This window comes from Cuculus canorus, chromosome 16 (genome assembly GCF_017976375.1).
Source record: "Cuculus canorus isolate bCucCan1 chromosome 16, bCucCan1.pri, whole genome shotgun sequence".
NCBI classification, from domain to species: domain Eukaryota; kingdom Metazoa; phylum Chordata; class Aves; order Cuculiformes; family Cuculidae; genus Cuculus; species Cuculus canorus.
This window is the reverse complement of record NC_071416.1, coordinates 17,431,526-17,453,361: the sequence shown is the minus strand read 5'-3', so window position 1 is coordinate 17,453,361 and position 21,836 is coordinate 17,431,526. Positions and strand designations below refer to the sequence as shown.

The following is a 21,836-nucleotide window of genomic DNA, read 5'->3' as shown; positions in this document are numbered from 1 at the left end:
GCAGGGGGGGTGAAACTGAGTGATCTTTAAGGTCCCTTCCAACCCAACTATTCTACGATTCTGTGATGAATTCCCCTCCAAGGACAGAAACAGTACACAGACACACATCATTAAAAACTCAAAAGTCTGAGAAAAATAGGGATTTGCCATGGCTTTTGATAGTTCAGTTTAACCGGCGACTTGGAGGTTTGTCAAGTTGTTTGCAATGCCGTGTGAAACACTTCATTTTTTTCACTAAAAATAAGTGAACACAACCAAACAAAAGGCCAGTGGTGTGGAGTGAGACAGAGTCCTGGGAAATACTGAAAAAGCAGGAGGCGAAGTCTTGGCTCACACAGGCGTCAGCCCCAGCAAGCAAGAGAGCGGCATATGGCTGTGCCCTGGCCGGCCTTAATGGGGCCAGACCCACACAGCTAAGGATGCTTCAGTCAGGAGGCAGAAAGAAAACACAAAAGCTACTCAGTTCTTACTCTGAGGGCAGATTTTCATGCCCTGCATCAGGGTCATCAGAAAGAAAACAGAGGAGTATGTCGGGGTGACAGGTTCCCCTCCCCTGGACCACGGTAAATCCCTGGGAGCGCTGCTCTCTGCCTGCCCGCAGGGAGCCAAAGGCACACATCACGGGAGCTGAAGCACTATCAAGTTTAACAAGAGATCAAAGTCAAGGGAGCTGGATTTTGTGTTTGCTTTGTGCATTGCCTGGATTCTTGCAATTGGAGGCTAAATGAAGCAGAGTAGTGAGGAGGAAAAAAGGGAAATCAAAATAACACCCTTAGTACTTCACTAGCATCCTTCAAGTGCTTTAAAACATACTCAGAACCCGGGTGAGTTCATATATATGAAAGAGGTATAAAAATCATGTTGAGTGGAGAAAGCTTTTTTCCCTTTTCATAATTAATCAGTTCTCTGGAGAACTACTACCTCCAGGCAGGTCACTCCTAGAGCATCAAAGAAGCTGGAGTCAGATGAATTGGGTAAAAAAGCAGACACTGAGGAAAGCTCCCTCCACCTTGTAAAAAACATGAATTAATGGCACAGAAAGAACAAGAAATTAGAGAGAAAAGCGTGGTGATTCAAACAGCGTTAGACACAGGACTGTACACCTGTTTGAACAGACTCTACTCCATGTCTGGATCCACCTCCTCTGTTCCACTCTCTCTCTCCTTTAAGGGCATATTTATAATTTTGCAGAAATAGCAACAAATCAGTTAATCCCCACACCCATCCTGGGCAGAGGCTAAAGGATGATGGCATCACCGCCACGGTTCAAGTAGAACAGACACAAAAGCTTTTGCAGGGCACTGCCAGGAGCCACTGGCAAAGGGAGGATCCAGCATCAGCCAGGCTCCCAGCTCCGAGGCTGCCCAACCACACTGGGAAATGCACCTTCTCTTGGTGCCCAAAAGACAACACAGACCTGGCCGAGATAAATCTATAGAGGTTCATATCGTGCTTTTCTTTATCAGTTCAACAATATGAATAAAAACTTATATAAAGAAAAAAAAATGTGTAGGAGATTCCTGTGCCACCTTAATGCCTCAGTGGTGGGCTATGGGACTGTAAGTAGCTTCATCACTGGAGGTGGAGAGGATGGGCAGGTGCATGGCTGAGGACCTGAAAGCAAAATTCAGGCCACCAAAACAACACAACTGCTTAAAACAGGCCCAGCTTGGATGAGGGTGTGCCACGTGCTGGACCAAAGATGCTCTACAAAGCTTTTTCTCTCAAGATCAACCTTGTAAGCAAAAAAAAAAAAAAAGCTTCAAAAGAATAATAATAAGCTATCAATGCTGCAGTCTGTTCTTTCTCTTACGAGGATACAGACTTCTGCAAATGCAGAGAGTGAGGGGAACAGAAGCACACTCCCCCTTTGAGATGAGAGTCACGTCCCTGCCTGGACAGCCCCTTCTCAGCAGGGCAGATGCTGAGCACAGCCTTCCGCACTTCCCAGCCAAGCGCATTGAGCCAGGGCTACGTGCTCCTTCATTCGGCATTCCACGTCTTCAGCAGGAAGAAATATTTATTTATTTTAATAAATAAATTGCTTCCTTGTAAACCCTGTCTCTACCACCTTCATTTGCAGCGCCAGCAGCTGCCGCAGCTGCTCTCATTGTGCCCTCTCTGAGCCCTGTGGCCATCACTGGGATCGGACCTCACCCCACTCCAGAGCCATTACTCTCCGTTACTCACAGAGTAATTTTAGTTTATTGTAAAAGGAATATGTGCCTCGTAGTGCCCAAAGGGATCGCTGTGAGACACAGCCTATGCTCGAGCTAGGGAGAGGCTTTATTTATCTGTAGTGACCCTCACATGGTGAACTCTGGGTTACAAATGAGCTTTTATGCTTTTATTGCACTAACTTGGTTTCCTATCAGCACTGATGGGACAGGAGGGTTACAAAAGGTTATCAGTGTTTTGCACCAATTTCCTGCAGACAAAGGCCTGGGCTAAAAAAAAGTTATTTTGAAAAATCCACACTATATAGCTTGTATGCACAGTTTTTACAGATACACACAGCAACTGCCTGCACAGAGCAGCCACTGTCCAAAAGTCATGGTAAAAACATAGCCAGGTTATGCAACCGTATTCTCATTCCTGTTTCTCGCCATACTCGTATGTATTTTCTTTCACATCTGTTTTTCCGCTTAGTACTCATATAGTTCTACAATTCACCTCTATCTCAAAAAACCCTCTCATTTCAGCTCTGCACACATCAGTGGGCAAACCAGACCTTGCCATTATCTACTGCAAGCCAACATCAAGCTGGTGACCTGAGCTCACAAGGTGGCTCATCACTCGCACAAGAGAAACCACTGATGGTCAGGCACTAAAATAAAAAAATAAAAAAGCAGCTCCATCACAATAACCAGCAATTCCTAATTTAATTCCCAATTCCTACAAAATCCTAATGCTTCAAATTCTGCTGATGAAACATCTCTATTTCCTTTCACTCCTCTTTTCACAGCTTATTTGTGAACTCCTTGTCTTCATGGCACTTTGGATGATACTCACGTGTGGAGCAAGACAGGGCTGGTACTAGGAAGCCTCTGGAAACAAAGCTGTTTCTGGCAGGCCTGGAGCTGATCCCTTAAGACAACAATTCATTCTTAGAAGGAGGAAGACTCTACCAGTGAAAACACACTGAGAGATGAACAGCACACAGTTATAAACATTTTCTGTTGAAAGAACGTTTTTCCCAAATATCAAGATTTTTCTGGTGCTAATGATGGTAGCAAAGAAACTTCCAGCGATTGTCAGGACATCACTGCTTCTGGTGTCAGACAAAGCTGTGACCGTCCTTAGCGTCCAGGGCCCTACTCTGGAGGGCGAGACTGATCACTGGGCTGCTTTGGCCAGAGCTGGAGCTACGAAACAAGACAGAGAGTCACTTCGAGTTAAAAACTTTGGGTTTCTTGCCTAAAATATCATTTACCTCTTTCCAAAGACAATAGTTTCAATTTCACTTTAAAAAAGTAGTTATTATTTTATTGGATTTCAATTTAAACTTGATGGAGCTAAACTTGGTTGCAAAATATGACTTTCTACAAAGTTGGACCATACTCTGAAAGAGTATTGGTAGCTTGATGATATATTTGCAGCTGATAAACTATTCATTTTAAAAAGAAAAATAAAAAACAGGAGTCTTATTTTCCTTATGAGAATGCATGCACACTGGAGATAAAGCCTGAGTATTAATAGCGCAGTGTCTAGTAATAATAATAATAGTAATAATTTATTAATTCTTATTATTTGGGTGCTGCTTATGACCATGAAGAGGCACTGAAAGCTAACACGGCAGCACACCAAGGTCTCTTTTGTCAAACCAAGACTGGAAACTCCACCTGTTCTGTGACCCAGCTAGGGAATTAGTGGTTTTCATCCAAGGAGCAGCCTCCACAGACACAAGCAGTGATACACCTGAGGCTGCAAGAAGATGGGGAGTAGATACTTTGCAAGCCCAGAGGTCCCCTTCGCTGGACATGCACCTACTGTGATTTTTCTACCCTCAAAAAGCAATAGCTCAGCATTTACTACAGCAATCCATATAGACACATCAGGATGATTAAGAGGAAATATCAACAAGCCATAACCCAGATGTGCAAAAAGTAACACTTACATAACAAGGAGTTTTATCATGCAGTGAAAAAGCAAAACATTTTGCTTTTCATTACCAGTAATGTCCCACTTTGCTCTGATGCACCGTCACAGAGCAGATTTCAGCAGAGGCCAGTCCCACGCACCAGCTCCCCGAGCAGGTTGGCCTCGCTGCAGGCTGCTGACCCCAGCTCCGCTGCGGGGCTTCATCTCAGAGCACCGCACCGGACATAAAAACTTGCAGTTGATCAGCTTTGTTTTTTCTCCACGGTCCCACAGGGAGAGCTGCATTTTAATAAACATGCTGATAGTTAGAAACAGACTTCTTCAAAGGGCTTCGCAAACGTAACTCAATCCTGGCATCACCAGGCGGCCGTCAGAGCGGTGTTTGCACAGATGGGGAATGGCGGGCAGGGCGGTTGGGCGCGCTGCCTCCCCTCAGAGGGTCTGGGGCTCAGATGAGGCTCCCTTAGGGGACTCGTAGCTTACATCCACCTGCTCCCACCATGCCGCTATCTCCCACTCCAGCGGCCCGCAAGCTACCCCAGGAGCACCACTTCAAGTGAGCCTGGGCTGCTTGGGCTGCTGCAGTCGCTCTCCAAGCTCACAGGAGAACATACAGCAGCAGCTCCTAAAGCCCCACTGCTCCCTGCGTGGAAGCAGAGCTCCTTCCTGCTCCTCAGGGCCCCGACTGTGGTGCGCTCCACGCAGGGTGAGCACAGCTCGGGCACGCAAACAATAAAAACTCAGCTCAGAGGAGCCACACCGGCTCCGCAGGCAGCACGGGCCGCCAAAGCTGTGGCTGGGCGGTGGAACCCGGGGCCCCACGCCGGGGCCGGGCACTCGCCCAGCGGCTCCTCTGGCAAGAGGTGAATGCGCGCCGGGCACGGGCCAGCCCGCAGCGCTAGGACACTTGCGCGGCCGCGAACCGATGAGGTTGCGGTCCTAAAACGGCAGCTCTGCGGCAGCGCCACCGCATGGACTGCGGATCGCATCGCTGCGCCGCCTTGGAGCGGTCTGCACGGGACACGACCATGAAGTGCTGCAAACCGCCTCGCAGGAGAGCGGTCCTGAGGGCTCTGCACCAGCACTGTCACACAGAGCACCAGGGAGAGCATAAGGAAACAGAGGATCTTCTCAGAGGACAGAGGCTGCCCAGCAGACCAAGTCGCTCCCAAAGTGGTTTCCTTTACATCATTATGTGAAATAAACGACAAAGCTCATGCGTTCACCCAGCACACAACTCACACCCTAGTCTTGTAACACAGAGGATTATTTCCTACCCATCCACTGTGGGGTTTCTCCAAAAACAGACATTCACAGATTGTTTGCTTAAAGTGGAAGTTCCTCAGCAAAAAATGGCTATTAAATATATATATATATATGCTTAAGGAAAGACTTATCAACTGCAAGTTAAAAAAAGCCAAAATTACTTCAAAAAAATATAATGTACCTGTCTTACAGTTAGTGCTCTATTTCCGCCATTGCCGGTGTTCTGAAATTCAGGTCTCCTAAAAAATTTAGGATACACAGAGCCACTCATAATGGATTTAAACACTTCATAGCAAGTCATCCAATTAAAAAAAAAATTGTTTTAAATTACCTTTTGCTGATGCTATGGTTTTCCCTAGACCACCTCACCTCCCACAAATCCATGGTCTTTGGGCTGAGAAAGATTACTCAGTAAACCTCTAAAAGAAGTACATGAAGAATTGAGCAGGTGGAATGACGCTGTAAACTGGTTTTTGAAGAAATATTGCACATTTAGGCAAGAATTTAGATGTTTCTCTCAACTGTGCTCACATCTCTCAATTACTTTGGTCACTTTATTACACAAACTCATTCAAATTTATTTGTTTGAGGACACAATATATCAAAATAGCCATCTGTTAAATAAAACTAACTGGACGCGCAAATAACCATATTTGCAAAACCTAAGTAGCAATATTCCTCCATCCTTAGGCCTTTTATCCAATCATGGATCTCTTCCTTCCCCTTAGTCGTACTTCATCCAGCTTTTTTATTACAGGACCAGATTTTTTTGATTTAGCTACATAGCTCTTTAGCAGAACCTTAAACATAGTTTCATTATCTGGATGAGTGCTAAGGAAGGCTTTTTCCAGAACATACAAATCAACTCCCTTATCCTCTGCAAGACTTGAAATAAAACTGAGTCCGAAGTCTATTAGAACCAAGTCCAGCTTCTCCATGGGTGGCCGTAGAAGCATATTGGAAGTTGTGAGATCCCCATGTATAAGATCTTCGTCATGCATTCTTGCTAACAGCTCACCCATCTTCTCTCCCAAGACAAGGAGACCACTGTTGTCATTTCCACTTTGTTGTACAGAATTAATATGATCTTGAACAGTAACAGAGTCCACAATATCTTCAAGATATATAGAGTTGGTCATGTAATCCACAAAGTAGACCACTGGAGCTGAAATCCCTATTTAAATAAGAAAAAAAAGAAAGGTTATAAGCTAATTTACAGGTCTTTCCAATTTTATTTTAACAACAAAACACAACCAACACAAGTCTTATGCAGCAATGCCAGTTGATATCACCCTTGGCTGCTGACAGCCCACATCCAGGAGAGCTCCCTGCCAAGCCCTGTTTTCCAACCCACGCTGCTGGCCTCCAGCCATAAATCCAGCTGGCAGCTTAGGAGCGGTGACAGCATCAGTCCCTCCCCAGGGGCGAGCCTCCCCAGCCAAATACTAATCGGGGCTTTCGGCAGGGCACAAGCTGCCTTTTAGGAAGACGCCCTGACACCGGGGGCCACGAAGGCAGCCGGCGCGCAGGGCTGTCGGTCCCGGCAGGGCCTCCCTCTCCCCCCGCCACCCCCGGGCCCACCTGCCCGCCGGCACCGCAGCAGCGACCGCGCCTCCTGCGCCGTGCGCCGCCGGCTCAGCCGCTCCTCCAGCGCCGGGTGCCGGTACCGCTTCGGGATGCGCACCTTGGCCACGGCCGCCCGCCCCAGGAACAGCCCCCGGTACACGCGGGCCTCGGCGCCCTGACGGACCAACCGCAGCCCGGGCAGCGCCGGCGCCTCGTCCATCACGGCGGCCCCGGCGGCCGCGTCGACCCCAGCAGGGCCTCCGCCCCCCGCCTGGCCCATCGCGGCGGCCCCGGTGGCCGCCTCGCCCCCAGCAGGGCCCCCAGCCCCCGCTTCATCCATCGCGCCGGCGCCTTCCTCGCCCCCAGGAGGGCCCACAACCCCGGCCATGCCACAGCGTAAGCGAACCGCCTCAGTCTCGGCTGCCGCCATTATAGGCCCCGCCGTCGCACAGCGCATGCGCGCGGCTCCCCAGCGCATCGGCAATCTTCGGAAGGCGTGAACGGAAACTCACGAACTCCCCAAGCCCCGCCCCTCCCGCTTCGGCAATCTTCGTCAGCGCTGCCGGAAACTCACGAACTCCGCACGCTCCGCCGCTCCCGCTTGTCCCGCCGCGCGGCGCCCTCGCCATAGCGCGCTTCGTGCCCGGCTTTGTTCTGGGTGTCCCCAGCGCTGCCTCTCCCCAAAACCCTCTTTGTGCTTCCCCCCATAGGTTCTGCTGTCCTCTGCCGTGCTGGGAGGTGAGGAGCGGCTGGGGCACCTGGGGCTGTTTACTCTGGAGAAGAGGAGGCTGGGGGAGACCTTCCTGTAGCGAGGGCCCAGGACCAAACACAGTATTGGAGGTGCAGCCTCACCAGTAATGAGTACAGGGGCAGAACCACCTCCCACCAAAAGGAAGGTGTAGTGAAGCGGATGCTGTTCTCTTCTCCCATGCAATAAGAGATAGGATGAGAGGAAGAAATTGCGCTAAGGGAGGTTTAGATTGGATATTAGAAAAAAATTCTGTACCGAGAGAATGGTGAAGCACTGGCAGAGACTGCCCAGGGAAGTGGTGGAGTCTCCATCCCTGGAGGTGGTCAAAAAGGTTGTAGACGTGGCACTCCATGGCGTGGTTTAGCAGGCACGGTGGTGTTGGCCTGACCATTGGACTGGATGATCTTAGAGGTCTTTTCCAACCTGAATAGAGGCAATGGGTATAAATAGGAGACTGGCAGATTTAAACCAGATATAAGGAGGAATTTCTTCACTATGAGAGTGGTGAGGCACTGGCACAGGTTGCCCAGGGAAGTTGTGGCTGCCCCATCCCTGGGGGTGCTCAAGGCCAGGTTGGATGGGGCGTTGGGCACCTGATCCAGTGGGAGGTGTCCCTGCCCATGGCAGGGGGTTGGAACTAGATGATCCCTTCCAACCCAAACCATTCTATGATTCTATATTTCTATGATTCTATGATGGTAGGACTTCTGCCCAAGCCTTCCCCAGCCCCACTGGGGTGTTTTCCTGAGTTTTTGCGAGTGGAAGAGTGAAACTTGTACGTGCCCCAGGGTCTGCAAGTGCTGGATATACACCTTCTCAAGGCAGCAGGTGGGGTCTTGTGGTCTCCCCACAGTGCTCCCAGCACCACCCTGAAGCTGTCTGCCAGGGCATCAACCCTGGGGCACCAGCCCAGGTCATCACCACCAGGATGCTCCACCACCAGGGCATCACTACCAAGACTTCACCATGGAGATTCCACCACTGAGGCACCAACAGCAGGGCATCAGCATCAGAGCTCAACCACGGGCTCTTGGCACATTCTGTGTGCAAAGCCCTCACTGGAGCTCATGTAGAAACACTTCAGCTGCCCAGTTTGTGGTTGGGGAGGATAAGGGGTTTGCCCATAGCCTACAAGGGATCACCAGCCTGCAACAGGGCGTGGTGTGACCCAGGCCCCAGGCTGGGCAGCACCAAAGCTCCTGCTTCTAACACTGACATGGCTGCTTACATGGTGACTCGGACAGCCTGAGTTCCTCAAGCAGCCAGGGCCCACATCTCCATGTTAGTAAAAGATGGACAAACCTCATTATCTTGGGAGCAGTGTTTGGGTTTTCATGGCATGCTGAAAACCCACTACTCTACTGGGTGATCTGCACATACTGCAACTGATGTTTCTCAGAAGATACGTGGGACCATGTAAAAAAAAAAAGAATGTAATGTCCATGTAAATATGTTTTCATTTATTGCCTTTGGAGGTGGCACAAGTCCATTTTGTCCTTGTTTTCTCATCCACAGTATTTGTTTCCTTTTCCAAACTTTTATATTTTATTAACACATTCCATACAGCTTACTTGTCACTGCATGATGGGATCGTGCCTGGCAAATATTTATCTTGCTTCAATAACAACTTCTAAACAACCTTCCCAAATTTTCAATAATACAAGTAATCCATCCCACAATTCTGCCCACTTGTGGTATCCTCCTTCAGCTGCCCTTGCTGCGACAGGGCTCTAGGAGCCTGACAGTTTGGCTAGGGAAAGAAAGGCATTCCTGGGTGGAATTTGCAAGTGCCACAAACAATCATATAAACAAAGAGGTTTCCCTGTGTTGTGGGCAGATTTTATCTAAGCATCCACGTGCAGACCCCACAGACATACCTATTTAACCTATGAGCAAGTGCATACAGATGCCCTTGGTTTGTTATTCTGGTAAATCCGACAGTTTTCTCTCATGCTGGCCAAAACCACCCTCCGGAGCTTTCAAAATACAAATGAAAATATTTTTGCTTTATTTTTCCCATTATTTTATTTATTTAAATTTTGTCTTCCCTTTGATTTCACTTATTTTTTTATTTTTTTTTTCTTTTTAATGCAATAAACAGTTGACATAGCCCTTGGAAACCATCTAGAGCCATTTACAATATTTATGGTATCACCCAGTATTTTTATTGGAATATCAAATCACTCCAGAGAATTGCATTGAAGCCTCAGACTCTCTGGTAAATTGTTTAATTACGTAACTTTGTTCTCCTGCTGACAAGCATTTATAAACTCTCCTTTTACAACCAATGTAATTGAAAGAATAAAATAGCAGTGCAGCAAAGCAAGACAGATCCCATGGGTTCCTGCCTGCTGTCCTGCCGATCCCTCAGCATCAGGCAGGCTGCAGTGCTGCAGGCAGCTCTCCCATCACACTCCAGCTGATTTAAGGATGGAGGCTCCCATCCTCAGCACTGGACAGACTAGAAAAGGGCTGAATTTGGGCTACATCAAGGCTCAGGGGCCTTCTTGTGCCCAGCTAAGGCACTTGTTAGCTCTGGGGTTGTGTCCTCAACCTCTGAAGCGTAGGTAAAGAGATAAACCCTCCTGTGTGTGAATTCACAGCTTTAACTCCCACCACAGCTCAGAATTATGGGTCTTGGCCAATTCTCCAAGTTGATACGGATGATACGGGCAAGGCAGGCAGTGGGAGGAGGGCTGTGGGGAGCAGCCACCCATCAGAGGGGTGCGGGGACGCGGGAGCACCCTGGGTCACCGCAGGCTGCCATACTGGAGGCATCCTTACAATGTGCAGTAAATGGTACCTATCAGGCAACCACCAGTACTGACTGGCATTGCTAGTGAACATCCCCAGGCTTAGGATAACATGAAAGAAAACTCATACAGTCTGGTTTAGTAATAAAAATGCCCTCTGGGCTGTAAGTGAGCAGGCAATAAATGCAGATGGCTGGAGAGCTGGGTGTGCCCCTGCCAGCTATAACACCAGAACCTGCTCTTGGATTATAAGTCTCATCAATAACTGAATTGAGCTGGTCCTCTAAATCTTTCCCTAAGGGTCAATTGTAATTAGAGAATGGGATGAGGGTTGCTGAACACTGTGTCTTCCTTTTTCTGGTACAGGCTTCTTCCTCCTCTTATATTTGTATTTTAATTTGTGTTTTTTAAGGCTCTTCAGGCAGCTGTTTCAAACACTGAGCTCTTCAGGAAGCGCATTCCTGTGGCTCAGCCCTGGAGATGTGTTGTTGGGCTGCAAAGCAGGAACACGCCTCATGCTCCGCAAGTCCAGCAGCCAAGAGCGAGATAAGGATCAGATGGTGAAATGGCACTGCCAAGACACACAGTCTCAAGAGGAGGGGGAAAGCATTGCAGGAGGGAGCAAGACTAGAAACATGCTAGCAGATTTGAAGCATGGGACAGTCCTGGTGGATCCAAACCCTACAGATCTTCTCATGCAGATCCTAGGGGCATCAAGAGGCCCAAAATACCCATTAACTACAAACTGTATAAGAAAGATGTATTTGAAAAACCTCAAAAGACGACTTTTCCCCCAAACTATCCCTGCTTTACATCATAGCAGGTTTTGCCTTTTTCTTTCATAGTATTGTAGAATACTTAGGGTTGGAAGGGACCGTAAAGATCATCTAGTTCCAACCTACCTGCTGTGGGCAGGGACATCCCACTGGATCAGGCTGCCCAAGGCCCATCCAACCTGGCCTTGAACACCTCCAGGGATGGGGCATCCACAACCTCCCTGGGCAACCTGTGCCGGTGTCTCACCACCCTCATGGCAAAGAAATTCTTCCTAATGCCCAGTATAAATCTCCCCCTCTCCAGTTTATACCCATTCCCCCTGGTCCTATACCCACAAGCCTTTATGAATAGTCCCTTTCCAGCTTTTCTGTAGCCCCTTCATGTACTGGAAGGTCGCTATAAGATCTCCTCTGAGCCTTCTCTCTCCAAGCTGAACAAGCCCAACTCTCTCAGCCTGTCCTCTTAGGGAAGGTGCTCCAGCCCTCCGATCATCTTTGTAGCCTTCCTCTGCACCCGTTCCAGCAGTTCCATGTCCTTCTTACGTTGAGGATTCCAGAACCAGACACAGTATTCCAGATGAGGTCTCACAAGAGAGGATTAGAAGGGCAGAATCACTTCCCTCAACCTTCTGGCTGCACTTCTTTTGATGCAGCCCAGGATACGGTTGGCCTTCTGGGCTGCGAGCGCACATGGCCAGCCCACGTCGAGCTTCTCATTGACCAGCACCCCAAGTCCTTTTCTGCAGGGCTGCTCTCAAGCACGTCATCCCCCATCATGTACTGAAAACGGGGATTGCCCCGACCCAGGTGCAGGACCTTACACTTGGCTTTGTTGAACCTCATGAGGTTCTCACAGGCCCCCTTCTCCAGCCTGGCCAGGTCCCTCTGGATGACATCACGTCCTTCGGGCCCTTCCTTTCAGAGGACCATAGCCCCCAGACACGCACAGCATCGACACAACAGCTGCATTTCTGTACACACTGATATCATCTTTTTGCCCACCTTTTGCAAACATTCCGTAAAGCTCTGCCTATACTTCCTAGCCCTCACCTCCTGCTGTGTGTGCTAATAATGTTTATTGCCCTGCCAGAGAACAGGAAGCCTCCAGAAGATGGTGGGGTGGCAGATAAACAAATGCAGAGTGACTATAGAGAAAAATATCATTTCTTCCTTCTCACGCTGAAATCATTTGAGAAGGAAGGAATTGCTCAGGCAAACTGCAGCCCACACAGCCAAGAGCAGGTTTGCCCAGCAGCTGCTGAAGGCTACAGCTCCCCTGTGGCTCTCCACCTGGTGTGGTGGGGAACCACAGGTGGATCACACCTCCTCCAGTTCATAACCCAGAACACACAAAATGTAAAGGCTTGAGCTCCAGGGAGAAGCTGTGGGGGGCAGAGCTCACAGGTAAGATCACACTGCATTCCCAGCATCCTCTTGTGTTCCCAAAACATGGAACATGAGCCCAGACATGGGGCTGTAGTGCCTGCTGCCCACTGTGAACTGGCCTCATATGCAGGGTCTTGGGGAAAGGGGAAAATTGCAGTCATTTCTCCCTCTGTCATAAGAGCTGGTCGTGATTTCAGAGCTGTTTAAAATACTTTAACATGAATTACTTTAACATGCATTACAAATCATACTGTAATGCTCCTTCCATGAACACCATTGGTTTCTGTTAGCTGGTGTTCATGTCTGAAGCCATTCTTCCCCAAGCGTGTGATCTCTGTGAACCCATGTGTCTGTATCACATACAAGGTTTTAAACGAGGTATTTTTAAATAGTGTCTTTCCATTTAAATTAGAACATATTAATAGGAAGCATTTATTTAATCTATAAATTAGGTAGATGATTTGAAATGCTTAATACTCACTATGACTTTGAGAAGAAACAAAATCCCCTGCTGCCCATGTTGCTGGCCAGATATCCAACAGACTAAAGCTGAAAGGACATGCATGATCCACGATTGCCCATCTCAGGCATCTCAAAACTGTGATTTGGAGAAAAAAAAACCGAGTTGGCACCACTGGCCTCCAGAGCAGAGACATGATATATAATCCCCTACAAAGAATAATGATTCTTTAACTATTACTCTCAAATGCGTCGTTAAGTTAACAAGTGGAATGACTGAAAAAGATCTTTGAAAAAAATATCACGTGATCCTCATTCTTCACCCAACCTGCTTACTTTGGCCTGTGTCACAGGGGTGTGTCGGCACCGCAGGCACCACGGTCACCAATGCAGACCTCCCCCCATCTCGACCCTGTACGGCAGCAAAAAGCTTTACCAGCATGGGCTCCAAAGAGCGCTAGGCTGGAGCTTGTGTTGTTATAACAATGTGATTAAATGGAATGTTACCTGCAGTCACATCCCAGCTCGCAGTGCAGGTTTATGGTCATCGGTGTGTTCCCTCCATCGGCAGTCCTGTTGCATGGATCTGGGAAGGCAGTGCCAGCCCAGCCCCAAGCCAGTTGCAGCACATCTTCCCTGTGCTGGTCCCTGCACCAGCTGGGATTCCTGAATATTGCATATGGTTTGCTGCAAACACACGTACTTCACTGCAGTGCAACCTGCCCAGCAACCACAGTTGGCATGAACAGCACAAAGAGAGAATGCTTGCACTGTGTTAAAGAGTTTTGAAAGCAGTTATAGGCATATCCGGTTCTGTAAAATCATTGTTTCACGAACTAGACTTTGGGATACATGAATCTAGCCTCAGACTCAGAAAAAAAATCTTCCGTCCCAGTGTCTTTTATGCAGTAGCCAGCAGGAAGGTTTCTGTTCCACTGAGCAGAAAAAGAATGTTAATTACAAGGGAAGTTGGATACTGAAATGCTTTGCTTAATGGACTGCTGTGCTGGGGGAAGGAGATAAGCTTGAGAGGCTGATTCGTATTTTGCCACAAAAGAGAAAGGTAGGAGTACAAACTCAGTCATGCTGCTCTCTTTCTTTCAGCAGTCACTCCTCTCCTAGTAGACTTTCTTTGGCTTTCCAGCTGAGCTACCTGTAAAATATAACAAACTGTCAGTCTCTTGTGGGCTTCCCAGAGGAGTGAAGCTCTGCACTCAGTGAGGAGAGATTCCTTTCCTGGTTCAAGTGAGACAGAACTGTCTTTCCAGCAACCTATGCCATACCCTGCCACATCCTCATTTCCAGATCAATTAGGTAGAATGTCCCCAGCCCCCCTGTGCAGGCAAACCTGAGCTGGACAGAGTGTTCTCACACCCAGCCCGGGTTAATGTGGGGATCGTGTCCCTCCATAGCCCTGGAGCTCTGCTCCTTCTCCCGGCCCTTTGCATCAGCTCCCTGGGGCCGTGCCCACCCAGAGCCAGCACCCCAAGCAGCACATACAGATACAAGAAGTAGTTACTATTACAAAAAGTGGAGTATCTTTGATTTAATCTAAAGCAGAGTAAAGTTTCATCTAAGTAATTGTATTTTTGCAAGTTAGACAATGTCCCTCTGATCTCATTTTTTCTTTAAAAAAGTGTTTTTTCCAGATACCCTTCATTATAATGTCTTGTGCTCTGTATGGTCTGTGCTGAACAGATGTCTCTTTGTCCGTATTCACCTCTGCTAGCAGTGTTTCCCTCTCTCAAGAAAGGAGAAGAGGAGGCTGAGGGGAGACTTTATCACTGCCTACAACTACCTGAAAGGAGGTTGTAGAGCGGAGGATGCTGGTCTCTTCTCCCAAGTGACAGGGGACAGGACAAGGGGGAATGGCCTCAAGCTGTGCCGGGGGTGGTTCAGATTTGACATTAGGAAAAAAAACTTCACCAAAAGGGTCACCAGGCACTGGCAGAGGCTGCCCAGGGAGGTGGTGGAGTAATCATCCCTAGAGGTTTTTAAAAGACCTGAGCTCACCAAGAGGACGCAATGAGGGAGGAGATAAGATAAAGACCAGCAGAGGCTTCTGAAGACACAAAGAAACCATGATATGCATACAAGAGAGGGTATGCTAATAACTTCCTGGAAAAACAATGGACATGTAACTGTTTAACCAGTATTTCCCAGAAACTATATGATTATGTATGTTTAACCAGTATAAAAGTCATGTAACCAGTCTCAACAGTTGAACACATTAGGTGGATTACCCCATGTGTACCTCAGCGCTGTTTATTAAAACGATACCTGCTTAATAATCAAATTGGCATTGATTATTGAGTTTGGCTTTTCACAGCATCAATTTTGGTCACCCAGGTGGGGCAGATGAGCTGCTTAAGGATATGGTTGAGTGGCCGAGAGGTATGGTTGGACTCAATGATCTCAAAGGCCTTTTCCAACCCGGTGATTCTATGATTCAAAGGCAAGGTGAAGTAAAGAGCTGGAGCCAGCTGCAAATTAGCAAGAGTTTTGCCTGTTGTGAAGTTCATAATGGTGACGTGAAAAAGGCCAAACAATAATCAATGCCAGTTTGATTACTAAGCAGGTATTGCTTTAATACATAATATGACACCGGACACACAGGGAATCATTTCACCTGATACGTGTGTGAGGTTACAGGACTTTTATACTGGTTAAACATAGATATTCATATAGATTCTGAGAAACAGTGGTTACATATTCAGGAAATATTGGTTAAACATACATAGAACTCATTATAACATCTTGTCACCCACTCGTGAATGTACATCACAGTTCATTTGTGTCTTCAGAATCTTCTGATGCTCTTTATAGAATCATAGAATCACCAGGTTGGAAAAGACCTCTTGGAGTCCAACCATTCCTATCTGCCACTAAATCTTATCTTCTTCCCCATTGTGTCCTCCTGGTGAGCTCAGGTCTATCCCTCATTCCTGCTGGGGACGGTCCTTGTTTCAACGAGAGAACGAGGTAACCTCCTGTTGCAATCACATTTTCTTACTGCAAACTGGCCAAGATTTGATTCTTATTGTTCTTATTATTCTTAGTGATTTATTCCTTCCTTCAATGATAGTATTAAAGTTAGATCTCGGAAAGTAACAGAATCTGCATAAGATTATGGGGAAGAGTATACATACGTATGTACGTGGGATATTTACTCTCTAAGCAGCTGCACACGATGGAGGAGACCTCTCCCTCGCGTTGCAAGGTCTGACAAGGGATGCCCGCTTTCCAAACCTCCAAAGAAGAGTCTCGGGGAGTTGATTTGCCGGCGTTTTTCGGTCCGCCCCCCCGAGGGCCCCCGCAGGGCTCCGCTCCCCGTGACTACAAGCCCCAGCTGCCCGGCCGGAGGCAGGGCGGGCGCGACGTGGCGCGGGGCGGCCCCGCGGCGGTGCCGGACCCGCTGCGCCGCGCCATGGGTGAGTGCGGGGACGGGGCGCGGGGCAGGGGGGAACGAGGCCCTCCCGGGACGGGAAAAAAGTTTTCCAAACAGTTTTCAACTTCTTCTAAAGGCTGAGGCTGCGCCCACCCCTTCCTTTCTGCTCTTGTAGCGCTCCGAGCAGCAGATGTAGCAAAGACAAAGGGGTGGTTTGCGATGGCACAGCCCCGAGGGCCATCCCGGGGGCGCAGCTGGGGGTGCTTCCCTCTTTTTCCCTCTCTCCGCCCAAGGAATGTGGAGAGGGCACTCACTTGTGCTGAAGGCAGCCGGGCTTGCTGTCGCTGGGGTGTGCACAGAGGGACTCCAGCTTTTTTCCTTGTTTTAACTAAACTTACGTACTTATTAAATTTGCATGCTCGGCTCTATGGGAAGGGCAAGGTCTAAGAAGCGCTTCTTGTGTTTGGGCCAGGCAACAGTGAGCTTTTCAGCTCGTGATGAAATTTGTTCTGTAGTCCTGGAGCAGCCTGAGAAGGTTGTGCCTAGCTCAGGGATTCTGGATTCAGCTGGGTGCTGGAGAGGGAGGGATGAAGAAATCAGGGCCACCCCCACCATGTCAGGCTGAGAGTGCAAGATTAACTGGGAGAAATAAACCTTGTGAGCACGTTTCTAGTGACAAGGTAGGGAGTGAAAATGCAGAGCCTGCAGTGAGAGCTGATGGTGGTACCACATGCACTGAAACATGAAAATGATAATGCAGAACGATTCGGAACCAGAAAGCAGAAGCTGCGTTTCCTGACAGAACAGGTTTTGTAATGAAAATCACAGGAGACCACAGAGGATCTTCCCATGCAACTCCAGCCAGTACAAATAGCTGTTGCCCACTTAAATACAAGTCTTACCTTTGTTAACAAAGTTCTGTTTTCACAGTTCTGCAGCCCAAGTGAGTGCCTCTGCGGTCAGTGGATGTGTGCAGGCCTGGTAGGTTGTGTGAATACACATAACCTCCTGCCTTTTGGGGAAACTCGGCATCATGGTTTTGTAGTTGGAAAACTTTGGGTGTCCTAGGAGAGTTTTTTTCCGGCTTGTGCATGCCGATAGCTTGCCTGCTAGGGCTGGAGAGCTGAACCTAGTGTTGCTTGCTTGTTTTCCAGGTCGTGCACTGCTGGTCCTCCTCTTGTCTGCAACTGTCTCTCTCCTGGGTGGGCTGATATTTGGATACGAGCTGGGGATTATCTCTGGTGCATTGCTGCAGTTGCAGATAGAGTTTCAACTCAGCTGCTTCAAGCAAGAAGTTCTCGTGAGTGCCCTCCTTATCGGAGCTCTCCTCGCCTCTCTGGTCGGGGGGATCCTCATTGACCGCCATGGACGGAGGAGAGCAATCCTGGTCAGCAACTTGGTCCTGTTGGTTGGCAGCCTTATTCTCACACTGGCAAGATCATTTATTGGACTGGTCACTGGGCGCATCACGGTGGGCTTTGCCATCTCTGTTTCGTCCATGGCCTGCTGCATCTACGTCTCAGAAATGGTGGCTGCTCATCAGCGAGGTCTGCTGGTGTCTCTCTATGAAGCAGGGATCACCATAGGCATCCTGCTGTCCTATGCACTGAATTACATCTTTGCAGATGTGGATGAGGGTTGGAGGTACATGTTTGGGCTGGCCATTGCCCCGACGGCCATGCAGTTCCTCAGCATTCTCTTTCTCCCAGTGAACCCTGTTAAATTAAGCTCATGGGACTCAGACTGCCAGAAGGGCCTCATTCAATTGCAGAACACCGAAGGCAGAGAGACAGTGAAGCAGGAGCCCTATAAGGAGAAGCATTACTCATTTCTTGATCTTTTCAGGACTAGAGACAACATGAGAAGGCGGACTCTGGTGGGCCTGGGCCTGGTGCTCTTCCAGCAGTTCACTGGGCAGCCCAACGTGCTGGGCTATGCCTCCAAAATCTTCCACTCGGTGGGCTTCCAAAGCAACTCCTCAGCGATCCTGGCTTCTGTCGGGTTGGGGGCAATAAAAGTGGTGGCCACACTCATTGCAATGGCCTTTGCAGACAAGGCTGGCAGGAGAGTGCTGCTCATGGCTGGCTGCGTGGTGATGGCCCTCTCTGTCACCATCATTGGCCTCACCAGCCGCAGTGCTCCGCTGCCCATGGCCAGGGACTGCAAGGCAGCCGTAGACCCCAATGCATCCCACAGCCTCACCCAGTACCTCCTGACACCCGTATCCTCCCAGCCTACTGTGTCACCCATCCCACCAGCATTAGGTGCTGTGAAAAGTCAGGCAGACCTTGGTTTTGCTGCTACAAGGAGCCTTACAAAAGTTTTTGCCGGTACTCAAAATAGAGAGGTTGTTCCTGATTCTTCCCTCACTCAGCCAAGGGACTTTGTAGGTCAGTTCAGTAAAGAGACTGTCCCTCCTTTCCATGGTGCTCCTTGGGCAGAACATATGGTTTTAAATTGGATTACACTGCTGAGCATGATGGCTTTTGTCAGCGCCTTCTCAATTGGATTTGGACCAAGTGAGTATGGTGTTTATATATCCTCGCACTAACCCAGAGAATAAAACTAGGGCTGATCTTTATAGTCTGCTTGAAATGTTCATTATGCATCTGCTTTACCAAGCAGCTCCGTTTCTGGAAACTGGAAATATTTCCTTTTCAGCCCACTGAATCATTTTCTAGCATTGCAGCTTCATCAGTTATAAGGCTGTTACAGCACTAGTGTAATTTCTTTTCCATGCTATCACTACCCTTATAGTGGGTTTTTTTTGCTGTTGTGCTCATTACAAAATCAGAGCATCCCACAAGCACTGCCTAATCTTCACAGCACCCTGATGAGGAGGAAAATAGAGGGCTGAGGACAGAGAGACTGAGAGGCTTCTCCCGTGTGATCAAGAAAGCCAGTGGCAGAACTGGAAGTGGAGCCTCCTCAAAGTTATCACATGGTCTTTTTCTGAAATAGTTATTTATTCGTCAGTTGAGAATAGAGATTAGTTCATGCTTTCATGTGAGCTCTACTGTTTTCTGGCATTTATTGCTTTAAATGCTTTAATGGAAGAAAACACCTGGCTCAAGGGAAAACAGAAGTGCACAGCAAGTTTCACGGGTTTGACAGTGACTCTGTGAGTTATTTCAAGTGAAATAACCCTGGGACAGGAGAAGCTACTTTACTGTAGCTCTGGTTGTAGCCCAGACACAACGTGGTCTCCCTAGTACTGTCCCTTTCCCTTTTCTCTACAAAAAGAGTGTCCTGACAGCAGGCATGCCAGATCTTTTCCATCTCTCCTGAATGGAATGACCAAGTTGCTGGCTTTCTCCTTTGCTCCCTGAGTCCTTTCATTGGTGTTTTCATTCTTCCATGGCGTGCTGAACGTGAGAGTTTTGAAGTGCTGTGCCATGACCTGACTGAGATTGATGAATGTTTGACATCACCAGCAGCAGGTGCTTGGCGAAGCCAGAGCTTAAAACCCTGCTGAAGTCTTCCTTGCCCATTTCTCAAAGAAATTGCTTAACCCCTACAACTGTCTTTCTGATCTCTCTGATCTGTGCAGTGACCTGGCTGATCCTCAGCGAGATCTACCCTGCTGGGATAAGAGGAAGAGCCTTTGCCTTCTGTAACAGCTTTAACTGGGCTGCCAATTTACTGATCAGCCTCTCCTTCCTGGACCTTATTGGTAAGTGTCCCTCGCCCCTCTATCTCCCCCAGGATGGCTAGTGAAGGCACCCACCACAAGCTGGTTGGAGATAAGTGGTATTTTGAACTTGACGCTGGAATAGGAGTGACCCTGATCCTTCTGACAGCAGAAAGAACAGGCACCAGCAACACTGCTCTGTGCCCCTCCACCACTGATTTCATAAAAATCATCTGTCACCCGCTGGGCTGTTTTAGAATACTGGGAAACTATGGAGTTGGTACCTTTCATGCCAGTAGCTTTACAATGTTTCTTGCTAGCAAAGCTGGTGGCTGAGGCGCTCGGTGGGTACTGCTGGATCTTGGAGCTTGGCTGCCTTCTCCTTCCCTCTACGGTGCTTCTGGCAAAGCCTGGTGTGGACCATCCTCCCTTGCTGATTCATGGTCCAGACCTTGCAGATAAGGACCTTCCCTGCCCTTTTGAGTGTTTGCCAAAATAAGATGCCTCTGTCAGGTACCTGTGACAACCTTGCAGTAAGCAACCAGCTTCCTTTGTATCCCATGATGTGACCTACCTCCAACGGATCCTTCATACACTTCAATCTCTCTGCAGATGCCATTGGTTTCTCCTGGATGTTTCTTCTCTATGGACTGATGGGAGTGATGGCTGTTACATTTATTTACCTTTTTGTTCCGGAAACAAAAGGACAGTCCTTAGAGGAGGTAGACCAGCAGTTCACCAGGAAACGGTACGTGTGCTGTTGTACCAGCGTGAGTGTTGGCCTTGGGTGCTTCCCACCAGCAGCACCTGAGGTCTGTGGCACTGGGCAGCTCAGGGCTGTACCAAAGGCTGATCAGTGGTGCTGAGAATCCCTCAGTTTGCAGCGGGGCGATGGGATGGGGTGCGCAGTGTGGTTCAGCAGCAGGTCACCGCCCTGAGCCTTGCAGCCGTGCTTTTTGAAGGCAGTAGTGACAGTCACGAGAAAAAGGGCTAAAAAACACGGTTTGTGGGTGGCAGGAGGAGAGCAGGACCAGATCATGGCATAGGCATGTCAGGACAGAGAGGTCCTTAGAGTAATTCTGGACTAATCCTTCTCCTCTGGGGCAGAGACATTGCATGGTGTAACACATGCCATGGGCCTTCACCCTGTAATTTCCGTGCAAAGCCTGTAATTCTGGCTGTACTAGGGAAGATCGAGTGGTATTAGTACGGTTCTAATTGTGAAGGAGGTGTCAGGGCAAGGATCGCTGGAGCAGAGAGAGGTGGTGCAGCCGCACAATGACAAGGGGCAGGAGCACGCACCACGTGGCGGGTGGCCAGAGAGGGCCAAGTGCTGTAAACCCCTGCCTGGCTCCTGGCTTGCTGCAAGCAGCAGCTGCTCCAGCCAACCTTCCCCTTTGCCTGGCAGGGTGTGGGAAGGAAACATGTTCAAGAAGAGACATGGAAGAGGAACAAGCTGCACACATACCCAGTACCAGAAAGTGGAGCACACCAGCAGCACGTGAAATCAATGACGTACCTGCAGCATCGCCCTGAGGAGAGGAGCAGGCTGTGCCATCTGGACAGTTCTTTTCCACAGCCTTTAACTGGTGACCTCTGCTTGGAGATGGTTCTCACCGTAGTGCCTTAGATCTTGGACACGCTGATAGCTGTCCTTTGGGTCCTTGGAGGGTCATAGGTCCCACGCAGGGAAGATGTCTTTCCTTTGATATCTTTCATTTTTCATGGTTTGTATCTCCTGTCATGTAAAATATTAATG

At 48.6% G+C, this 21,836-nt stretch overlaps 2 protein-coding genes and 1 long non-coding RNA gene across 3 annotated transcripts; 1 reads left to right on the top strand and 2 right to left on the bottom strand.

Moving 5' to 3' along the window:
* Positions 1-5,706: 5,706 nt before the first annotated feature.
* On the bottom strand, positions 5,707-7,409 carry TP53RK (TP53 regulating kinase). The gene is made up of 2 exons (XM_054081209.1): positions 6,949-7,409; positions 5,707-6,541 (listed from the first exon to the last, which is right to left on the bottom strand). The coding sequence occupies exons 1-2, from the start codon at positions 7,388-7,390 to the stop codon at positions 6,063-6,065; spliced, it is 921 nt and encodes a 306-aa protein (XP_053937184.1). The 5' UTR covers positions 7,391-7,409; the 3' UTR covers positions 5,707-6,062.
* Positions 7,410-9,194: 1,785 nt separating this feature from the next.
* Positions 9,195-17,648, bottom strand: LOC128853792 (uncharacterized). The gene is made up of 3 exons (XR_008452549.1): positions 17,349-17,648; positions 13,566-14,211; positions 9,195-13,488 (listed from the first exon to the last, which is right to left on the bottom strand). It is a non-coding gene; the product is annotated as an uncharacterized LOC128853792 (long non-coding RNA).
* SLC2A10 (solute carrier family 2 member 10) lies at positions 16,287-21,836 on the top strand. The gene is made up of 5 exons (XM_054081207.1): positions 16,287-16,489; positions 17,601-18,965; positions 19,997-20,119; positions 20,690-20,825; positions 21,486-21,836. Exons 1-5 carry the CDS (start codon positions 16,291-16,293, stop codon positions 21,580-21,582), a joined length of 1,920 nt encoding a protein of 639 aa, XP_053937182.1. The 5' UTR covers positions 16,287-16,290; the 3' UTR covers positions 21,583-21,836.